This window comes from Astatotilapia calliptera, chromosome 10 (genome assembly GCF_900246225.1).
Source record: "Astatotilapia calliptera chromosome 10, fAstCal1.2, whole genome shotgun sequence".
In the NCBI taxonomy this organism is placed as follows: Eukaryota; Metazoa; Chordata; class Actinopteri; order Cichliformes; family Cichlidae; genus Astatotilapia; species Astatotilapia calliptera.
The window spans coordinates 11,567,696-11,588,592 of record NC_039311.1 but is presented as its reverse complement, the minus strand read 5'-3'; the positions used below and the strand labels follow the sequence as shown (position 1 = coordinate 11,588,592).

At 36.9% G+C, this 20,897-nt stretch overlaps 1 protein-coding gene, 1 long non-coding RNA gene and 1 pseudogene across 4 annotated transcripts; all 3 read left to right on the top strand.

Moving 5' to 3' along the window:
- The first annotated feature begins 1,765 nt into the window (after positions 1-1,765).
- LOC113030701 (uncharacterized) lies at positions 1,766-6,074 on the top strand. Of its 3 annotated transcripts, XR_003273635.1 has the most exons (5): positions 1,766-2,014; positions 2,107-2,160; positions 2,381-2,489; positions 3,601-3,735; positions 5,020-6,074. It is a non-coding gene; the product is annotated as an uncharacterized LOC113030701 (long non-coding RNA). The 3 variants fall into 3 exon arrangements; XR_003273634.1 differs by lacking the exon at positions 2,107-2,160 and having other exon boundaries at positions 1,775-2,014; XR_003273633.1 differs by lacking the exon at positions 1,766-2,014 and having other exon boundaries at positions 2,038-2,160.
- Positions 6,075-8,388: 2,314 nt separating this feature from the next.
- ppme1 (protein phosphatase methylesterase 1) lies at positions 8,389-12,822 on the top strand. The gene is made up of 14 exons (XM_026182364.1): positions 8,389-8,707; positions 9,203-9,296; positions 9,501-9,593; positions 9,756-9,813; positions 9,927-9,978; positions 10,302-10,456; positions 11,028-11,118; positions 11,359-11,424; positions 11,518-11,644; positions 11,741-11,870; positions 11,974-12,018; positions 12,104-12,168; positions 12,306-12,373; positions 12,622-12,822. Exons 1-14 carry the CDS (start codon positions 8,622-8,624, stop codon positions 12,623-12,625), a joined length of 1,134 nt encoding a protein of 377 aa, XP_026038149.1. The 5' UTR covers positions 8,389-8,621; the 3' UTR covers positions 12,626-12,822.
- A 3,312-nt stretch (positions 12,823-16,134) lies between these two features.
- On the top strand, positions 16,135-17,078 carry LOC113030198 (odorant receptor 131-2-like; annotated as a pseudogene).
- The last annotated feature ends 3,819 nt before the right edge of the window (positions 17,079-20,897 follow it).

The following is a 20,897-nucleotide window of genomic DNA, read 5'->3' as shown; positions in this document are numbered from 1 at the left end:
TCCTTAAATACAGAAACCAGAAAAGAACTGTATGATTTTTTTTTAAAATGAAAAAACAGGGGACTTGACCCTTCATCATCCACCTGTTCTTCACTAAAACCTCATCAGAAATGGTCTCAGTGGGAGGATGGCTGACAAGAAATCATTCTCAAGGAAGGAAAACAGGTAGGCTGAGGTAATCCAAATTACACAAGAACTGGACTGAAAATCTGAATCTGAATTTGGAATTGTTTGGTTCACATCATTGTCAGTATGTGTAGGGAGGAGATCAAGAAGGACGTACAACAGTGAGTATCTACAGCCACTTGTAAAACTCGGTGGATGCTCTTTCATGGTTTGGGGCTTTATTTCAGGCAGTGGTGTTGGAAATCCTATCAAAATTGCTGAAATTATAAATGCAGAAAAGCCCGGCTGTGTTGAAAAATAAAAGTAGTCATACCAGATATTGACTTTCAACCTTATTAGAATTGTATAAATTCAGTCTTTGCCTTGTATTTCTTATATTTATACACTATATTTCCATAGCTCAAGACTTTTGCACATTATTGTAAACATCTTTCTTTCCCATAAACTGCTGCTTTATAGCAATATTACCCTGTACACATAAAACAGTGTCATAATTCATCTTCAGTGTGACGACTTACTCAGAAACTCTGAAGCAGTTTTGGTAAACAGGGTCAAAGTAAAGCCATACACCTGCATATTTTCCACTCCTCATATTTACAGCTATAAAGGTTCTATATTAAACAAGGCATTCGTAGGAGATTAGTAAAGTGAGAACATATTTACGTTTAGCAAACATATTCAGACTGGGTCCTGTGATGTCAAACGACATTACAGGACATTTGAGAGGTAATAATCCATTTATACTGTATTCCATGAAAAGGTTAAGGAGATGGTGGAGGTGGTTTCACCACCTGCTCTCTAAAAACAGTTTCCTGGGAACACTCTGTGAGAAACATTTAAGCACACTCAGGCCAGTAAACAAGTCAGTGGGCTGGCTTCAACCAGTCTGCAGTGACCTCCCCTTAAAAAGACACTGAGCCCCCAGACCTGATCACCCCTGTGCTATGAATACTGTGAACTTTAAATCAGTACTCTATAAATAAGGTCATCACTTAAAGGTTAGTAGGGCATAGGTTTATGGCTCAGCATCTTTGCTTCATTCACAAAATCAACTCAGACTTGGATTGTCCTGGTTCTGCTTCACTGGATAATTAAATAGGAAAAGAATAAAGGGACACTAAAACTGCTTATTTTTAATATCTGTAGTTACCTCAAGTTTATAATGTTTTTCCAACTTCATCAACAGCTTTTATCATTTATGCTGACTTACAGTTTTTCACCGTACACAAAACAGATATTCCACTAAGACAGCAAAAGGCCCCGCATAGCAGAGATGACTCAGGGGTTTGCAGACTGTTCGGATTTTCCTTTGGCTTGCATTTTTCTTAAAACTTAGTGCTTATTCTGGCTCTCACTGGCTAGATGATATTTTCTAATACTAGGTTCGATCAGTGAGCAAAGATCAGATCACACATGTTGTTAAGGAGTTGATGGGTTAGAAAGCAAACACAGGGATTATAATGTAATATAAGCACTGTTGAGAAGATACGGAAGGAAGAGTTCATGTAAAGCACATGATGAAAAATGCTTGAATAGTCTGGAAAATTGCCTAATATTGTATTCCAGAGAGCTTTTTTTTTTAACAATATCACAAATTCAACTTAGTATTTAAAAGATATCTACTGGAAAGGCTCTTTATGCAGATACTCCTCAGTGTTTAGACCTTTGCCCTACTTCAAATGTGCGTCAGTGCTGACTGATTAGGATGATAATCAGCTGAGTCCTCCTAAAATTACATGTGACTCTTATGTTTGCTCACCAGCACCTGTTCCCGTCCTCTCGTCTACAACTGTGGAGAACTGGCTGTCATAACATGTTCATTTTACATAACTGCGATTCTTTCTCTCTGGTGTCTCTCACTATGTCGCTTGACTTCAGCGTCTGGAAGGTTTCACACTTTAACAACTTAAATTTCCTCTTAACAGTTTTTGTTATTGGAATGTGTGTGTTTACTTTTGCACTTTATATGTGTGGACATAGTGGGTCACATTCTTGGATGGGCACTGCTTCCAGTCTGTGTTCAGGAATTATATAGTAAGCTAAAATATATATATGTATATATATATATATATATATATATATATATATATATAGAAAAAAACAAAAACACTCCTATATTTATATATACACTGTAAAAAAAATCCGTAAAAATACAGTACAATCTACTGTATAAACGTGAAGGAATTTTCCGTATTAGTCATTTACAGGTATTTTTCTGTATTTCTCAACTACTGCAATGCATTGTGGGAAAAAGAACCTGAAAAGGAGGGAAAAGTAAGCGCAAGAGCAGCCATTAGGCTTCTTTCAGGCTTCATCTGGATTTTGGATTCTGAAGTTGGAGAAACTGCCTTCAAATTTCTGTGGTAAGTATTAAAACTCATGTTTCGTTTTATTAAAATAATGTTTTTCAAAAGACTCCGTGTTTTTATTTAGAAAGAATTGTTAATTTATTTGTTAACTGGTTTCGGCTGTCTCCAGACAAGTCAGGAATATTTTGCTGACTCATTTTTTAAAATAATTGTTATTTAGGTTTAACATGACTTAAGCTTTATTTTAATTAATGTTAAAATAATTTTTACTGTGATACCACCAGTTTTGCCCTTCAGTGGCTGAACCAGTTTTCATAAATATTATAGTTAGCTGTCTGTGTCTCTCTGGGTATTACACAGCTGTGACTGCTAACTAGCTAATTAGCGAAAGTCAGCGATGTGGATAACTGGGAAAGTGAGAGCTTCATGGTTCTAGAAATTATTCTAGGACTCTAATAAGTACTGTATCAATACCTGTGTTTTACAGTTGGCTCTACTGTACACTTTAAAGGGTTTCAGGCAAAGTTACACTAACCCTAGTTTAAGCCTCAGACCTTCCTGGCTGACGCTAGCAAATGCTAATGTTAGCCTCTGATTTGGGCTGCTAAAGTAAAGACTTTTAGCTAGCTGACCAGCGGTTAACAGACTGTAGTGGTAAAATTATTGAAAGTATAGTTTCACCTCAGCACATTTACAATTACAGTATGTCTACTTTGTAGCACATAGAAATGTTTAGTTAATATTTACAGACAGACACATTTTCCCTGTAACTGTGTTTTTACTCCAACATTTGTTGAAAATGTAATTTATGAAATGCTGAGCAGCATTTCTTGTATGTGGAATATTTTTGTCACCCCACTGTGCTAATGTGATTAAATACTAAAAACTATTACTAAAAAAATTCAATAATAAATCAATAATAACTATTTCTTGATTGAACTATAATGTAAGCGCAGTGCTGGTGTGCAGGGGCTCTATATGCCTTGTCTATATCAAGCTTTTAGCCAAATATAAGCAGAGATATTTGTATCTTTCTTGAAAAATCCAGATCCTTACAGATTATTTGAGAAATGGATCAACAGCTATCACTACTTGAAGCACTTTAAGTCCTGCAGTGGAAAAATATCCCTTATTTCACCTTTGATCACACACTTTGGTTTTCCAGTGCAGAGCAATGGCCAAGAAAAGGAAAGACTTCCCCGAGTGAAAAAAAAGATGAAGATACAAGCTGGTGATGATCCAGAGCAGCTGGTCTCAGGAAATGAAGAAAAACCCTGATCACCTTCTCTACAAACACAAGGTGAGTTTAATGTTGTGGTTGATTTAGTTTTTCAAGGTATGTATGTTACTTTAATTATAAACTGCTTTTGTTACAACAGAATGGTGTTATGTGTATGCAAGTCTACGTGAATTATAATCCTTTGTAGGGCTGCGTGATATGACCAAAGTCTCATATCCCAATATAAGACGTATCTCTCCTGATAACGATATATATCACAAAATAGTGCATTTTCTGTAAATTCTGTGATTCTCGGGCAACTCGACTTATGTGAAATGTTTTCAGTTGGGCGTCGTGTACCAGGAGTCGAGTGTTTTGACCGATGCATGAAACTATACATTTTTAGACATGAGTTTAAATGGCCGCCATTTTCTTTCTGAGTATTTATTACACGGCGTGCTGCAAGGAAAAGCCTGTTCTAACGTTTGAGTCTAAGGATTATTTTGAGCACCTGACGACTCTTTTTTGCTTTTCATTCGTAAACTCTCTCGAAACTCTCTCATGTGATTCTTGTGTAGGTGGTTAAAGAGGTTTGTCGTGTTCGAGTGGTGGTGGGGACCAGTTTGTGGCATAATTTGCATAGTACAGTTTTCTGGGGCGTGTCAGACTTTTCATAACCAAACCATGTCCATGCTACAGAGGTAGCCCCTCATTTAACAATAAGGTCCTCAATTTCTTTTGACTGGTCCTTCTGGTTCTGCCTCATCCTTGCTGGCCATGCTGGTATTCTCTGTGCCTTCATCTGCGTGGTGACTGTAAGCGCCATTTATAGTTACTTGATGTTTTTATTTGAGGTCATTTGTTTGATGCATATTCTGAAATTTTATGTTTGAGAATAATGTATATCATTTCAGTTTAGTTTGAAAAGTCTCAACAGAAACTTGAGCTTTATTGTGAAAGGTTTATGTGGAAAATAAACAAGCGGACGGCGGAGCCACACGATGGTTTTATCCTCATTGTTGGTAACGAAAGTACGCGTTAAAAACAGTCACTTGTCCGTCCATAGTGTGGTTATTTTAAGTATAAGAGAAGGAGAGAACTTTAAGAAATAATATAGCAACTACAGTGACCATCAAAACCATGAAAAAAATATTGCCGTAAACAGTTTATTTTGCAACACCACAAAACAAAGAATAGTGTATAATATGAAACGATAGACATTTTTATATCGTAATCTGATATATATCGTCATATCGCACAGCCCTAATCCTTTTTTTGTTTATGTTGTTTATGCTCTAGGTAAAAAAAAATTATAAAAATACAAACTTTTTAAAAATGTCTTGTTGTTTCTCTTTTTTTTCTCAGAATAAATTGCGACTAGTCTCAATGGCTGACACGGAGGAGCAACACAGCGACACGTTAACTCCGACTGCTGCAGTTCCTGTATGAACTGAGCAACTCTTAAAATCCAAGGAAAAGCTGAGTGTATTTTACTTAAAGCTCAGATGGACCTTGATGTACTAACATGCAGGCTGCATTCAGGACTTTGTCACACTGTTATATGAAGAGCGGTAACAAGACTTTGTAGTAATTTGTCTTACTATTGTCTTATTTGTTGTGATTTAGGGTCTGTGCGCACAAGCAGAGGTTTTTGTTTGTAACTGTAACCTCGTTTTCAGAGCCTTGTCTAACATTTAATGGTCATGAAATATGTCAGACTTTTTCCTCTACTTAACCAGCTTAGAGAATTTGAACACCGTGGAGAAAAAGGTGTGCATTAAGGATTTTGAACTATGATGTTTAAGTGTTGTCACTGCTGAGGATTCGTGGACACAGATCCTTATTCACTATGCTGCTGTTTACAGTTTAACTTTTCATCAGAACAAGCACTTCTAATTATACTTTGCTCCTCACTGACAAAACAAGTCCCGTAAATACACTTTTATCTTTAAGTTTGGGACAGTAATCTGTCTTAATTTATTATGTGTTGTAGTTATCATATGGGGAAAAGTCCTGTGGTTATCCATCAGTCCTGTTCGAATAAACCCAAAGTTCAGGAACATCTTCTTTAGATCTGTTCAGTTGTATTCATGTGGCACCACTTAAACAGTCAACAAATTTTGACTCAAGTATGTTATATTGTAAGGTAAAGAGCCCAAAGAGTTAATCTCAGACAAATGTTCACGCAAATGTGAATTACATTCACTTCATTAATGAAGTGAATGCAATTCAGTAATCAAAGGTGTTTGGCTATAACTGACTACATGTGTATACTGTATCATAAGTGGACAGAGATGGATGTAAACCACACCTTAACCATTTGGCTGAGGCAAAACTACCACAAGGCAGTGATTCTAACTAAAAGGTACTCTGGATATTATTAAATGTGAACATGTCGTTAAATATGACATTTTTTGTTTGTCAGGTGTCCTGTTTGAAGAAAACACTTGGTAGCCACTTGAATGAATGTAAATAAACACATTTACATGAGGGCAACCTGATTTCAAGGAAATAAAAATGCTCAAATTTGAAAGCTTGTGAGTTATTTTGTTCATGTATCAGCTGTTTAGTAGTTTTATGACAAGATGGATGCTGTCATTATATTTAAGTATAGTGTTTGAGTTAAGGAGAATAAAAGAATATTTAACATTAATTGTACCAATGTTGTTGTGTACGAAGCACAAATTAATTTAAGTTTTAATTTATGAATTTTTGAGTACATGGTGTACTAGGTTGTAATTGCATAGAAATGTACGTTTAAGGATATAAAGAACTATATTTAATGAGTTACAGTGAAAAGAAGTGCTTGGAAATAGTAATATAAACAGAAATTTCAATTTTTCTATTAACGGAAAATATCAGTTAATGATACAGAAAATATACTGTGAATAAACGGAATTTTCTGTTTTATAGCTGAAGGAAATGTCCGTAAATAGTACAGAGAGTATACTGTAAATCTACAGAATTTTCCGTTTTATCATTTACAGAAAGGTCCGTCAAACCTCCGTAAAAAAACAGAAAATGTACTGGCAGAAAATTACCAGGACATTTTCTGTTTTTCTACGGAATATTTTTTTACAGTGTATGTGTGTGTGTGTTTTAGGTCAGTCGTGTATATATATCTATATATATCTATATCTATATATATATATATATAGATATAGATATAGATATATATAGATATATATACACGACTGACCTAAAACACACACACACATATATATAAATATAGGAGTGTTTTTGTTTTTTTATATCTATATCTATATCTATATATATATATATATATATATATATATATATATATATATATAGATATAGATATATATATATATATATATATATATATATAGATATATATATAGATATATATATAGATATAGATATATATAGATATATATACACGACTGACCTAAAACACACACACACATATATATAAATATAGGAGTGTTTTTGTTTTTTTCTGAATTCTCGCTTTTTGTTGAATTTACTCTGCCTTCACACATCTGCATTTGGGTCCAGATCACAACAAGCGCCTTGAGGCAACTGTTGTTGCGATTTAGCGCTATATAGATAAAACTGAATTGACCTGAACATTCGACCTACGTAAAGCAGCAGACTGTGACACAGCAGAGTTTTTCAAGTGCTGCTTTTAAATGCAGAGCTGTATACAAAGTTGTGCTTTCAGAACACGCTGAAAGTTTGGTTCTTGGAAGAAAGAATAGAGGATCATGTATACCATACTTATAGCTGTTGGTTCATTCATGTTTACAGTTCATTTTCCTTTAATGTTACTATAGCAAAGCTGTGAAAAGATTTGATGCTATGTCTGTGACACCACAGATGCAGTGGGTTGCTGGGCTTGATGACTAAAGTTAACCTCTGCTTAATGTAACAATACAGGCCCAGCGATGTTTATTAAGAGTGAATCGCTGCTTGCAACAAAAGTTTAATGCAAGTCAATGTTATTTGTAACAATCCAGTTAGAGAATCAGCAGCTGTAACTGTGTCGTTGAATTTGAGAAGGCAGCTAATTACATTACTCCTTTACATTACTGCTCACTAAGTAACTAAAGTGAAATAACAGTTCTACACTGTTTATTTATTATTTAAAATCACATATAAATAGGGTAAGAATATTAAGTTAGGATAACATAAAACAGCATGTTTAAGTTCTGTTAACATAATCCCATTGTTAATGAAAAACAGCTTTAGTATTATAAAATAAATAAATAAATAGGATTACCTGAATTTAGCTGACCAAAAATATGGGTGGAATAAAAATATCTACATTTTTTGCCCATTACTCCGTTTTCATCCATTTATCCAGTTAGGGATCACAACGGGGGGATTAAGGCTTTTCGCGCTGTCACAGGGCAAGAGAGGAAGATACAACCCGCACAAGTCCGTCCCAGGGCAGACAACAACTCAAACCTACAGCTAGTTAAAAATCACTTGTTTCTCAAACATGCGTATCTTTAAGTTGAGGCCGCGGTACGTTGAGGCCAGGTAATGCAGTCTGCAAAGGGGGCAGATGGACTTAAACCCACCTCCTTTTTTGCTTTAAACTGACAGCGCTAGCTATCACGCTACTATACGTTACTCGGTTTATACTTGATATTCATAATAATCAGTCTCAGTTTTTAGTGTAAAGAGTCTGACTTTCATTCACGGTACTCCGAACTGCTGAGAGCTATGAAGTGTAAGCCGCTTTTGAATTGCAGTTGAATTTGTAGCCAGTAGATGGCGACGATGCTGTGAAATAATCTGCGTCAATCATCTGAGAAAAAGAGACCGTCATTTCAGCTGCCGAAGAAGAAGAACGCTAGCCGTTAGCTTGCCAGGCAAACGCAGTTTAACCAATGTCTGGCTAACATCGGTGTAGGTGTCGAAGAAAATCATATGCTGCGAAAGCGAGAGAAGGTCACATCAAAGAGTTCCTGACAAAGACCGGCCTCACTTTTGACAACATGGAGAAACAGTTGCATTTGAACCTGTTAGCCTCCAGACCTCCCATGGCAGGTGGTTTTCAGTCTGGCTCCAAAATGAAAATGGGGTGAGTTAGCTAGGATCTTAGCATTTATTTGTTTAGTTGTGTGCACTATCACGCCGGTTGTGTTTTTTTTATTCCCAAAGCCAGGGAGTGTAATCGTATATTTAGACTCACTGAATTGCACTGCGTAACTGATTGCTTTAGCCCGGCTAGGTTAGCTGCATCTGCTACCAGAGTTTAGATAATCAGTGTTATACACCACTGATTGATTTAGCCTGGCGCTTTTGCGTGTTAGCATTTAAAATTTAAAAGGATATCCTTTCAGTCTGAAAATTCTGTTTTGTTTTTTATTATATATTTTTTGTCTTTTTGTTTATTTTTCTATTTTGTTATTATTGCAATGTTTGATGATGTGAAAAGAAGGGGAGAGTTATTTTTAGTCTGGAGGGTTTTTTGTCTTTCAATTGCTTCTACAAAGTTTAACAGTCCTGTTGCAGTGTTGAGTCACATCATACATGGATTCGGTTACTTATTTACTTTTGCTCTTTTTATTTACAGACCTGGGCGTAAGAGAGATTTCTCTCCTCTGCCCTGGAGTCAGTATTTTGAAACCATGGAAGACATAGTGGTGGAAAATGAAAACGGCAAAGATATATCCTTGACTGCTGTTCCAGTTTGTAAGAGGAAATTGAGCATGAATGACACACACTTTGGGTCCAAGTCTTCAGATTTAACTCCTGATATCATTGTGCTATATGACTAGAGTATATGCAGAAGATTAATGTGCATTATTGTTGGACGAGCATCTGCTTACTTCATTATTCTTTCAATTAGTATTTCTTTGACCACTGTGAACATTTTCAGAATTTACTGCAGTGGCTCCCATGGTCCTGTGCTGCTCCTGCTTCACGGAGGAGGCCACTCTGCACTATCCTGGGCGGTGTTCACTGTGAGCTTCATAACTATTACAGACCCTTTATGATCTGTTAGCAGTCTACATTAAAGTTAACAGCAATGTTGGGCAGAATATTTATAAAGCTTTTTTTTTTTAATGTCAACATATCGTCTGTGATCTATTTAATTGAAATGATTTTTATCTATGTTCTTGCAGGCCATCATATACAGCAGGATTAATTGCAGGGTGGTAGCTATGGACCTCCGAGCTCATGGTAGGTTGCAGGACACAGCAAGTTTTTATTTTTGCACGTGGTTAGAGGATTATGGCATTCTTTGCCTCAGCGTACATGGATCAAATGAGTTAAATCTCTGTCATCACCTGCAGGTGACACTAAAGTGAAAAATCCTGAAGATCTCTCTGCAGATACGATGGCGAAGTAAGTCTTTAAGAGAACACAGTTTTTTGTGGGAATGGTTTTTAAACATCTGCTTCTTGGGTTTACATCACAGGAACATATGGGACGCCACAGAAGGTGGTGATGATCCAGCAGGCATGAGTTTAATTAAGAAAGTTTTGATTTCACCGCTCATTAAACGTGGGAAGAGTGTGGTGACTTCCTGTGGCTCACATTTGGATTATTGATTGCGGTGTAAAATGTAAAAAGTAGTTACAAGCTTCCTGATTAGAGTTTCAATCATAACTGAAAAACAGGCTGACAGGTTATATTCTTGCTTCTTTTTTTTTTTTTCTTCCCCAAAGGGATATTGGCAAAGTGGTGGAGGCACTTTATGGAGACAACCCACCTCCAATCATGCTTATTGGACACAGCATGGGAGGGGCCATTGCAGTTCACACTGCCACTGCCAATCATATACCATCCCTGCTTGGTCTGTGCGTCATTGACGTCGTAGAGGGTAAGCTCCACAGATAAGTGCATATTTCCAAAGTCGTTAAAGACAAATCCTGCGAGTTGCTTTGGTAACGCCTCAGGTCACTTATTTGGGCAGTTACTTTGAGGCCCTTACCTAAATGACTGAGGAGACTGAAAATGGCTTAAATGATCCACAAGTTGTTCTTCTATTCTGAATGGGCAAAGTCACATGTCAGTACAACTTCATTAACAGTCCAAATTTGATCAGTGACTGGCTTGTTCTACTAAGAGCACTTGAACAAATATTATGCTAATCAATGTTCTCAATACTGGGAACAAAGAAAAACAATGAGTATACTTAAACACTTAACTGTGTGCACGAGTCTATGCAACAACATGAGCAGATCACATGATTGGGTCTTTTCCAGTACAGGATGCTCTCATTGATTTTTATGAGAGCATTTGCCATTTCTTTCTTCTTCTTTTTTTTTTGTTAGTTGTTTAGTTTTTTTTTAATGATGTAAAATGTAAGTTATTATGCTGAATATTGTTAATAAATGCCATAAGCACTAATTGTGGGTTTGTTAAATAATTTTGTTTGTGTTAACACTCAGGGACAGCAATGGATGCTTTGAACAGTATGCAGAATTTCCTCAGAAGTCGGCCAAAAACATTTAGATCTCTGGAAAATGCGATTGAGTGGAGGTAAATGTTAAACAGTGAGCCACACTGCTGCATCTTTTTGTTTGATTAGATTACATCATACATATATATTCTGTCTTTTAGTTTGCAAATTGTGCCAAGTGTTATTTGTCCAAAGCACACTGAAATAACTTCTTTATTTATTTATTTATTTGTTCGTTGCAGTTCCTTACCTTGAAGAGCTTCAATTCTTAATTGTTGTATACAAGTGCCTAAAGGTGTTCTTCACCTTTTTCTTTTCAGTGTGAAGAGCGGCCAGATCCGAAACATCGAGTCAGCCCGGGTGTCCATGGGAGGCCAAGTGAAAAAGTGTGTCTGGGCTCTCTCTTCTCTGCAGTTTTTTCCGTGTGGGTTTGTGGCTTTAACTGACCATTTCAATTTCCTCTCTTGTGACTTTTACAGATGTGAGGAATCCAGCAGCAGTTCAGGGGTGTCTAATAGCATTGGTGAAGGTATTATAGAAGAAGAGGAAGATGAGGAAGCAGAAGAAGAATCCAGCAAGAAAAGAGCAAAGGAGGATGACCAGGAGGTTTGGTCTCTTGCTTCTTAGTTTTCTCTTGTCATCTGTAAGTGTTTTGGAAAGAGATTGAAAGCTATAAAAGAGTATTTGAATTCTTTCACACAGACGAAAAAGGAGAGCATCTTCACCTGGAGAGTAGAGCTTTCCAAGACAGAAAAATATTGGGAGGGTTGGTTCAAGGGTCTGTCTGCCCTCTTTCTCACCACCCCTGTGCCAAAACTGCTCCTTCTCGCAGGTTTGATTTATTCTTTTTTTTTTTTTTCTCAAATATCTAGTAGTTTAAATAGGACACACACACTGACTGCACAGTTTCACGCCTGACTTATCTCGTTGTACAGGAATAGACAGGCTTGACAAAGATCTTACCATTGGACAGATGCAGGGTAAAGTGCACAGATTGTTTCTCCCTTTTTTTTGCAATTTTCTGTAAGAATAAACGCATTTTAAAAAAATATTATTTGTTTGCAGGAAAGTTTCAGATGCAGGTCCTCCCTCAGTGCGGTCACGCTGTTCACGAGGATGCACCTGAGAAAGTGAGCGTTCTTACCCGAATTTACTGGCACTGTACTCATGTCAGAGGCCCATAACGTTATATATTTATGTATGCGTGCTGCGTGTTGTTATGTCTGTTTTCAATGTTTTAACTTGCTCCTCTGACATCTGTTGCTAGGTAGCAGATGCACTAGCAACATTTATGGTTCGGCACAAATTCACTGAGTTTAAGGAGGGATACCTGTGGTAAGTGAGCTCACTACTAAGGAATGAGGTTGTTAAATTTCCAAGAGATGCATTAATTATATGTAGAATAATATGATAATCGTTTCAGTTCTGCTTTAACAATAAAAATCTAGATTTTTAAATTGGTTGATAAGGAATTTATCCTTGCTTGTTCCTGTCAGGGAGGCTGGAATAAATGGTAATGGTAGAGACACATGAAGAATTCACCTAATCTTACTTGATTCCATTTTTCTTATCTTTTTCTGCAGCTAATTTCCAGTTTTGCGTCTACATATAGCCAGCAGCCGTAGAAGAAGTGTCTCAAGATTTATCAACATCATTGTCCAATTAAGGAAAATATAGCTGCTATTATTATTATTATTATTATTATTATTATTATTATTATTATGCTTTTGTCATGTTGATATTTTTGCCTTTCTGCTTTGCCTTATTTTATTTTAAATCATCAGATTTGCTTGTATGTTTCCTTTTTGTTTATATATTTTTTTTAAATTTCTGATTTGTAATGTTCTCCTGTTTTATTTTGAGTGATTGCATCATTATTAATGTGTGTTTAATGTTTGAATTTAAACAGTGATTAAAGATGGATACAGCCAGTAGTGTCACCCAGTCTTTTAATATGTGCGTGTTAATATGCATGTTGTACTTAATTCTAGTTTTCTATCGTTTCTATGCTGTTCGCACTAGAATAACTACTAGAACGTTCTGCTGTTCTGAGTGAGTTCTGGTTGTTAGTCCCTTTTTTTTTTTTCTTTTTTATCCAGTAGGTGAATTAAGTTGACCAGATGCCCCAGTTTGTAAAAGCCTGAATGGCACATTCAGCTCTTGTCCAGCAATGTTTCAACACATTGTTTACAACACCTAGATTATTGAATCTTGGACACAGTTGGGTGTTCCAGCAGGAAAATGATGTTAAAATCGGTTTTGGAATGTATAAAGCACGCTAACAGTGAGTATCCTCGACACTACTGAAAATATGTCCACTGCATTTAAAAGTTGGTCTGTGCCAAGAAACCCAAAAATTTACATGATTTCTGTCAAAAAGAGTGGTAAAAATATTCAGCCAGAATTACGCCAGAAGTTTGTTGATGGCTACCAAAAGCATGTAGTTGAGGTCCAACTAGCCAACAGGGGTTCAACCAAATATTAGCAGAGAAAATGTGCACATTTGAGCCAGTGTGGATACGAGATTTATGCTGTACAATCATTCATGATATTACCATGGCATTCATTCCCATCATTATTTTTTGTGAAGCATGTGTAGCTCATGTATGTAATTAGCTGGATCAGTGGCAGTATGAAATTGTATTAAACATTTCTTTTACAAAATCATCACAGATATGCAAACAAGTCTGAGATTCTGCAGATTAGAAATCCAAGGTTGGCTGCAATTTCTAAACTTTATGAAAAAGGTGACATCTTTTTCCTCATGTCCTTCATACACTCCGTGGAATAACAAAAGGTTTTTAATTGTCCCACAGTGAATTATCAGAGTGAGAAATATGTTGCAGAGATGTGCAGTATAAACACCTGAATTATTAATGAGCCATAATGACTGTCCTCCAAAGAGCTGAAGCCTCTGAGATTATTTTGTGATCCGAGTCTGTAAACAGAGCTGACGTGCACCGCTCCCAACAGGGGCAAAGTTTATGGGCCCGGCAAATTATGTTTTGTTTTTTTTTTATTATTGATTGATTTATTTATTTTTTTAGAAAAGAAGAAAAAATAAATAAAGCCAAAAACAACTTCGCTGTCAGCGTTAGTTACACAACTCCAGCCTCATGAAAATGCAGGAGCTGTCCATGATGCAGTGGTGCTGAAATACTAAAACGGGGTCAACAAATTGGTCCCTTCTATCAATAAAACTCCACTATATTACATGATATTACCTTATAGTGAATATCTGTCCAATGTATTGATGGGCCAGGGTGTTTAATACCTAATCTCGCAATATGACACAATTCATGATCCTCAGAGGATAAAACAGACCTGATGTGAGTAAAAAAAAGGTCACTATGTAGTGTAATGACATTTCTACTTTGAGTTCAATTCTACATACGTAAGGCGTAATTGACGACTCCTTTGAACAGACATTACAAATAATAGCAAATAAATAATACATTAGCTCACTGAATTGGCACTGCGTGATCAAATCTTTAGGATCCCTGCTATAAACAAATCTGAAATGCCTTTATATTGCTTGCCTTCAACAAACAGTGCAGAACTGAGCCCAGCAAGCTCACTAGATTTAATGTAATGGGCACTCATGATATAACATTGTCCTCTGGAGCTGTACCTAAGGCCCAGCTTTCAAGACAGTTTTCCTCTGCACAAAATAGAGCAGGTATCAGTGGGACTGGGCCACAAAAATAAATAAGAAAACCGTAGTTTTTTTTTTGTTTGTTTGTTTGTTCTTTGCCTTAGCTTCTCTGGTGACTCATTTGACTGAAATAATGGCTGCTTGGGGCAAAGTTTATGGGCGCAGCAAATTATGTTTCATTTTTTATTTGCTTTGTTTTAGAAAAGAAGAAAAGAAAATTACAATCTGTGTCACACTGCACTTCTGTTCTCTGTTGGTTTTGAAAGCATAATGTACATTAATCAAGGATCCATGAAGAAATGCCCGGAGTTACTGTTTTCTCTTACAATCTGACTGAAAAGATCCAGTTGGGTTTTATTATCGTCTAGGTGAATCATCTTATTATGAAAAACAAGAGTAAGGTGATATTAGTGCTGTCAGCAAAAAGAACTAAAAACAACAAGCCTCCAGCAGCGTTAGACCCAAAAGAAAAAAGAAATGTTTTTAAAATTCATATCTGCTGCCACAAACGGCATATTAAATATATGTTTGTCATGTGATTCCCTTTTCAGGCTTATTTGTGTCATCAACTATTCACAGATCAAACTCAAACAGCATCACTGATCTCTTTAATGACTCACATTAAACTGCCTATTAAAAGAATATCTGCTTCTGGAGTGTTGGTGCAGCTCACTGGGTTGAGCAGGCAGCTTGTGTGCTGTAGAGCAACAACAGAGGTCTGGGTATAATCACCCCAGGTAATTTGCTGCATGTCTTCTCCCATGCTCTTTTTGAATGATAATTATAAAATTTCAAGAAAACAAAATATGTTAAAATGGATATCTAATTCCTGCACAGTTCCCTAAACAGGAAAATGTCACGAGAAGAGAAGAGCCCTTTATTGTCATTGTACATGTACAATAAAATGATGGGTGTTCCACACCAACTGTGCATGAATAACATGTAAATGGTAAGACAGCAGGAATAAATAACAAAACAGGAGAAATATATACAAAACAAGTGAAGGTCACAGAATGTAGAACAAACTGTGTGATATCCTTTAATGGTAAGTGGAGTAAAAAGTAGATGGAAAGATAACATCAGTTAGACAACTTGGCCAAACTTTCACTCCACAGCTAATGCAGAGTATTGAGTGGTTGTGACGCTGATACAGATGGTGATGTCAGGACATGGCTCACCTATAAAAAGGACATGACAGGCTGCTCTTCTTTCCTCACATTTGTTCACCGAAACGTGTTTGCCAAATGAAGTCAAACCATACAGGTGACATGTAAGTAATATGTCTACAAAGCATATAACTTCATATTATCCATCTACGTTTGGCACATAATTCTCACTTTGATGCTGGTTTTTTTTTTGTGATATTTGACAGAATCATCTTGCACAATCTACACTTTTCGGAATTGTTTATAATATTAAAAATCAGTCCGTGTTTGTGTTTTTCATGCCTTTGCAGACACGGTGCGAAACTGCAGTCATGAATGCCACAACGGCCGAGTTCCAGTCGTTGCCGTTTCAGACTTCAGTCAAAGCTGCGCTGTCTATGTTGCCGTGTTTCTTCTTCCTGTATGTAAATGCCATCATGATGTTTGCCCTGTTGAAGAAGCCTCTGTTACTAGAGTCCTCCCGGTACATCCTGTTTGGTCATTTGCTCATGTGTGACTCTGTGCAGCTGCTGCTGACTATGCTGCTTTACATCTTTGCCGTGATGATGGTCAGAATGATCAACTATGTTTGTGTTTTTGTCTCACTGCTTGCGGCCGTCACTGTTAAAATGTCTCCTCTCAACCTTGCCGTGATGTCTTTGGAGAGATATGTTGCAGTTTGTTTGCCACGCCGAGGTCGACGGGTAAAGCCATTGCCGTTATGTGGATAGTGGCGTCCTTAGACTCATTCATACAACTTTTCCTGTTTATCAGGATGGAGAAGACGATCTTCCCTATGCAGTCGTTCTGCATCAGAAACAGTGTTTTTCGCCTAGAAGTTTATGTGACTTTAAACATGGCCTTCACCATTCTCTATTTTGTGTTTGTGAGTATGATTATTATCTATACATACACTGCAATCATGATCACTGTGAAGTCAGCCTCATCTAGAGGGCGTCATACCAATAAGGCACCCAAGACAGTGCTGCTACATCTGCTTCAGCTGTGGCTGTATCTCACCTCCACCCTGTTCAATATGATAAACCCCAGCATGATGTTGAAAGTGCCTCCTGATATGGCTATTCATGCTCAGTACGTCCTCTTTGTGGGTCTCATCATTTTCCCAAAGTGCTTGAGCCCACTCATATACGGCCTCAGAAATCAAACTCTCTGCCGTGTCTTCAAATACTATTTTACATTTGGCTTTAGAGCCAGTGTTAAACCATCACCTTTGTCCTGATTTCAGCGCTAACTGTGTTCTAACTGTGTGGTTTAGGGGTTACAGCCTATGATATGTTTTTATAAAAATTTGATCTAGCCAGAGACAAAGATGGGTTTTTTTTGTTTATGTTACAGAATTACAGATATTGAAAGTTCAACATAGTTTTGAATATTTATCCTTGTATATGAACTTAAGCTCTGCAGGGTAGATTGTATTTATTCATTACAATATCTGTCTTCTACTAGCTTTATTGTCTAATCTCCTGTTATAATAAAGAACAAAAAAATATGTTAAAATTACATCTGATTCTGGTGTAGTTGCTGCATGGACACACTCTAAATGTGGCTGATTTCACAAGAATCACAAGGTTTTAGAAATGTTATCCAGTGAGAGTTATTTTTGCGTATTTATGTTACAGAATTGGAGATACTGAATATTTTTATGCACATTTGAAGTGCCACTTAGTTTTGAGTATTTATCCATAACAGAATTTGAGGACATATCTGTACTCATATCCTTTCTAAGATCAGTTCTTTTTATTGCACTATTAAAGTTCTGCAGGGTCGGCTTTGCTTAGTCATTTCAAAGACATGAAGTGCAGCAGCCTTTCAGTCCTCAGTTAATTTATACTTATGGGTTGGGGGTGAGTAAAACTAAAGCAAAGTTATGGTACAAACATGTTGATTCAAACAGTGCAATTAACTATCTCTATATTACATGTCATGAAATATAAAATCTATACAAGAAATAATAATATCATTTACTTTTTGACTGTGTTGCTCATGTGTGATTATGCATTAACATGTGTCATAAAGGGAAAAACAAACATCAGACCATCCATTTGTCATTTTTTTTTAAAAAAGAAAAAGAGATGTTCATACTTTTATTCAAGTCTTTCTTTCCCTTAATTATGAAAAACAAAAGCATTTCAAACTCATCTGCGTACGTCATCTTATCCTTTGTGGAAATACTTTGCATTCAAGGTCGGGCAAGAATAACTGCTGGTGTAAAAAGAAGGAAAGTGTTTGTCTGTGGAATCGCTTTACTTATATAAGAAAATATTAAATACTAAAAGAGATACATAGACCTTTTTTTTCAATTTGATTTTTTTTTTTAAATGATGTAACCTCATAATAGATCTCTCTGCCTTTTGATTTTTTTTCACACAAACAGACAAACTGATTTTAAGATTTAAAGATGATAATAATAATATTTCAAGTCTACAATTGTTAGTGGCTTTTTTATCAAGTCTTTACCTTTTGCTGGGGGTGTGTTAGTTAAACCGGAAAGATGAAACGCATGTTATTTAACCTTGAATAAAACATTATAGAGTCACTATAAAGTAACTATTTAATAATATAATTATCTGTAACATATTTCATGATGATCAGGTTCAATTTCATTAAATCTACAATAGAAAAAACTGCAGTAAAAGTAAGTCTAAATCTGCATGTAAAAAGTTCATTGTTTTAGCCAGCAGATGTCACCTTTGCTTTGTAAGTGGTTGCAGAAGCTGTGGCTCCAGCTGCAGCCCTTTCATTTCAGTCTGTGTGGTATGTAAGCAGCCGGATCATGAACTCTTCTATGATTTAGTCTAACTTATTCCATCAGTACGGCATTTAGAATATCTGATCTGACTGATAAAATTCCTTTTCCCTCTTTCTCACAATGCACACAGACACTTGTGTAGGAGAAAGAGCTTAGACAGAGCGCAGGGAGAGGGAACAATTTATATGGGTAAACAGGGAGGTAAGTACTGACCCACAGAATAAAAGAAGCATCTGAGCAGGAGGTGGACTAATTTAACCGATCTTTACTCCGCTGCAAACTTGAAGCCCTCTCAATACCTCTCTGGCCTTCATGAAAGAGCACTTGAACGGCTGAAAAACATTCCAGAGCGAGAAAGTACCTGGTGACAGAGAGCGGCTTCAGTTTAGAGAGAGAGCGGGAGGGAAAGGTTCTTATCATGAGCATGAAACCATTCACAGGCTAACCCAAGAAAGTGGATTCTGTGGGCTTTTTTATTTTTATTATTAATGGCAGCTTTCTTTGGAGTTCCAATATTACTTTTGATGATACAAGTTATGGATCTCCCTTTCTGCTGTTCACAGGAAGCGCATCCAGAGGAGAGCTAAAGATAAAGAAGAGATGGCACAGACAGACAGAAAGCTTATCTTTGTGTTTGTTAATTAAAGATAAGACGTGGGAGAAAAACCATTGCTTTGCTGTTGCTCACACATATGGGGGACTGATTTTTTGTTTGCATATTACAGTGCAAAGCAGAATTCCTTCTCCTAAATCCCTGTGCTTGCCACATATTTATTTGTGTATCCTGATTTGACAAATTGTAGAAGCATTTGTAAGCAATTAGGATAAAATGGAAATTCAGTTGTCTTAATAAACCGCTGATGAAAGAAAATGAAATGAATGAAACACACAGAGCATATAATTTACAAAGAAAAATAAAAAAGGTATACCATTGTCGAATATTATAATGGATGGAAAGGTTTACCGCTTCTTGTGAAGGGTTGTGGAAAAGTCAGGGGGGACTTTCTAATGTACAAGTGATGCTATAGAAGAAGAGTCAAAATCGAATTACAGAGTCTTTTAGCACACTCTTCACTCTCCCTCATCTCAGTTTCTCAGAACACATGACAACATATAGCTTTCAAGTTGATGCACTGCACTCAAGGCAATATTTTCTGAATGAATTTAGAAACAATGGGAATATTCAATGCATTTTTACTCACTTCAGTAGAGAGCCAAAGAGACGTGCTATAATGCTCGCGTGCACACGGACGTGCGCAGCCGTTCACACTATAGAGCTGCAGATGAATGTCATGGTGGGGGAGTAATTGTATCCCCTGTGACTCGAATTAAAGCACTGACCTGGTTAGCTTTCTGTCAGCAAGAAGGGGTGGGGGTGCTGCCCCCACAATTCCCACCCACATTAACTCTTCAAAGATTAACTTGTTGACTGACTGAACCATGAGGAGCACCCTGAGCCACAGAATCATGGAAGTGACACACCCAGGGATAGCCTTGGGAAGAGAAAATGTTAACAAGTGCTTAATAGCCATCTTCTTCTCATCTGCTGATAAAAACAGAACACGCATTGGGAGATGAGTTGTTTCTTTCATTTTAGCAATGCAGTGATAGTAAGGCAGATTTGGAAGGGCTTCACTACAAACTCCTGAACGCCACAGATACATTGCCCGGTGGCATGCCAAATCATGCCAGTTTCATGAATTTCATTTCTTTACGTGGGGGCCACGAGCAGGTTAAACAGCCTTGACCTTTGTTTTTACTGCAGACCTTTTGATTTGTCATTGCAGAAAAAATAGAGGTGGAAGTAATAACATTATCAATGATTCAGTTAGATGTAAGTGTCCCAGAAGGGCCATAATGACTTGCTCATGCAATGTGCCATGGAAAACCCACGCTAAATGTAACTGGGGCATTATTAATGCTATTAATTACACCTGTGCCGCCCAATAACCAGTGAATTACAAGCATGAATGCCTTTGCCACCAGCACCTTTTACATAACAGTTCAAAAGGAAAACAGAGGACTGCTCAGAGTTATCGGGGTTGATGTTTTTTGGATAATATCTTTAATTTTCTTTAACAACAACAACAACAAAAAAAGCTGGGCAGCATGCTAGTGCAGCGGTTAGCACCACAAGAAGGTCAAATTCAGCCTGGGACCTTTCTCTAAGGAGTTCGTGTGTTTCCCCTGTGCATCTGTGGGTTCTCTCTGAGCACTCAGGGTTCCTCCCACAGTTCAAAGACATGCATGGGGTTAGGTTAACTGGTGATTCTAAATTGACTGTAAGCA